General features: G+C 47.7%; 1 protein-coding gene across 1 annotated transcript; it reads right to left on the bottom strand.

The window, feature by feature from the left end:
- Nucleotides 1-150: 150 nt before the first annotated feature.
- Nucleotides 151-1,400, bottom strand: SARC_15010 (hypothetical protein; the record flags this gene model as incomplete). The annotated part of the gene is made up of 2 exons (XM_014290859.1): nt 1,271-1,400; nt 151-622 (listed from the first exon to the last, which is right to left on the bottom strand). Coding segments are annotated over exons 1-2 (582 nt in total), but the record flags the coding sequence as incomplete, so codon positions are not given.
- Between the last annotated feature and the right edge of the window lie 562 nt (nt 1,401-1,962).

Genomic DNA, 1,962 nt, shown 5'->3' with positions numbered 1-1,962 from the left:
GTGTGTGTGTGTAAGTATGCTTGTGCACTCTTCTTTCTTAAAGTACTGCTTCCTCAGACTGTTTTTTACACCCTTTCCAACCAACAAAGCACCACACATCGCCAAATACTACTCTTACTCGTGATCCGCTCAGCATCTCCAAGCACATACCACACGACTGCCAGCGGTGGCCGAGGCAACCACATGGTCCAGCAGAACTACCTCTACAGTGTACTCTTTAGCATCCCTAGAACCCAACGGAACATCTGGCGCACACACACTCGCCTCGTTGTTGTCCTCCGAACACACCCGATGCGTTGTACCGTGCCTGTGCAGCTGTTGGGTCGCTTGTGGGCTGTGTTGTGGGCTGTGCTTGGCCCTTGTGTCGTAGTTCTCCGCCACCTCTGCACCTCCTTGCACCTCCACTGCATTCGCATGGTCGTGCACACTACCACTACCCCTATCCCCTACACCCACCGGCCTGGCTCGTTTCTGCGTCTGTGCGCTGTGTGTGCGACCGTTTGTCTCCTCTCGTCCGTATGGACTGGTCATCCCTTGAGCTGTTGGGCTCTCGTGCATTCGTTTGGTGCCTTTAAGGTTTGTTTTGGATGACTGCCGCATGGGCCGCGCCTGTTGTTTAACCCTATAAGGTGCGAATAATAACGTTAATTCCGCTGTACGGCATAAAACCGATGGAACTTCGAGGCAATAACAGGTCTGTGATGCCCTTAGACGTTCTGGGTCTCGATATACATATGATATGATACGATATCGTGTTTGGCGTATACGTATCCCAATGGGCCACTCGCGGGTCAATGTGCTGATGTGGGCAGTGAACGTGTCAACCGATTCCTGCAGATAATATGGTAGTGGTTTTGCTTTGTTCTGCTGGTGCACCAGATTGGCAGGCAACTCAAAAGTGCGAACTGTGGTGTTTAACCTGACCTATACGTACTACTGGCTATGACCACGTATTCTCAGAAGGAATCAACGCATTCTCGAGAACGAGGCCAGCTTGAATTAGGAATCTCTTAGCCCACCTAGTGGACCAGTACTGGAGTGCACACTTAGCATTGAGCGCATGGACACTAAACACACAAATGAGACTGAACAATCGGTAGAAAACCAAGCACACTGAAGGGATACTCGCATGCCCACTTGCTAACCCAGCAATCACTCATTACACGCGTGCAATATTATCGAAATAAACACAAACATGTATCTACCTATATATCCCATCTACCAACTCTCCATTGAGCCCCCTACGTGAAATGATCTGACAAGCACATACCTGAACACTGGTTCGCAATTGGCGTACTGTGTAGTACAAAGACAGTACAGTCGCACCCAGGTGTAGTCGCGGTGGGGCTGTCCGCCTTCTAGAAGCCGTTCAGGGTCCATTGTTGGATATAAGTGTCTCTGCGCACGATGTCAATGGAAGCGAATTACCACTATTATCAACATACATGTGTCTAGCGTTTACCGGAGGTTGCAGGCAACACTACTGGTATAGTAACGAATCCACTACTTGCAATCAGTGTGTGGTGAGCGGACATACAGATGACAAAATTGAAAATTCAAGAAGCATAAATAGGTCGGTATGAAATACATGTTCCTCTGGCATGTGGACACAACACACTCGCTGATACGAACGTAGTAGTTCTGCAACACTAATCTCATGCCTCAATCAATACTGATGGCGCTATAGGCCAACAAATATAGACCAGCAAAAATTTCCGGGCAATAGTCAGTTGAGCAAATCCACTGAGCACACTTACAATCAAACATATGGGTCGCTATCAAAGCTTAAAAAGAATACGAACCCCTACAGTGTGCATGCAAGGTTATTGTGGAGGAGTGCCAACCGCGGTCTCATACCCGAAATACATAGGGAGTTTCCCAAATACATGTATATGTATATGTATATGTAATAATACTGTTTTTTATTCACCTACACACACAAGCATGTACGCCACTTCATGT

This window comes from Sphaeroforma arctica (assembly GCF_001186125.1).
Source record: "Sphaeroforma arctica JP610 unplaced genomic scaffold supercont1.5461, whole genome shotgun sequence".
Lineage (NCBI taxonomy): Eukaryota > Ichthyosporea > Ichthyophonida > Sphaeroforma > Sphaeroforma arctica.
The sequence above is the reverse complement of the archived record's forward strand: the minus strand, read 5'-3'. Positions and strand labels throughout refer to the sequence as shown.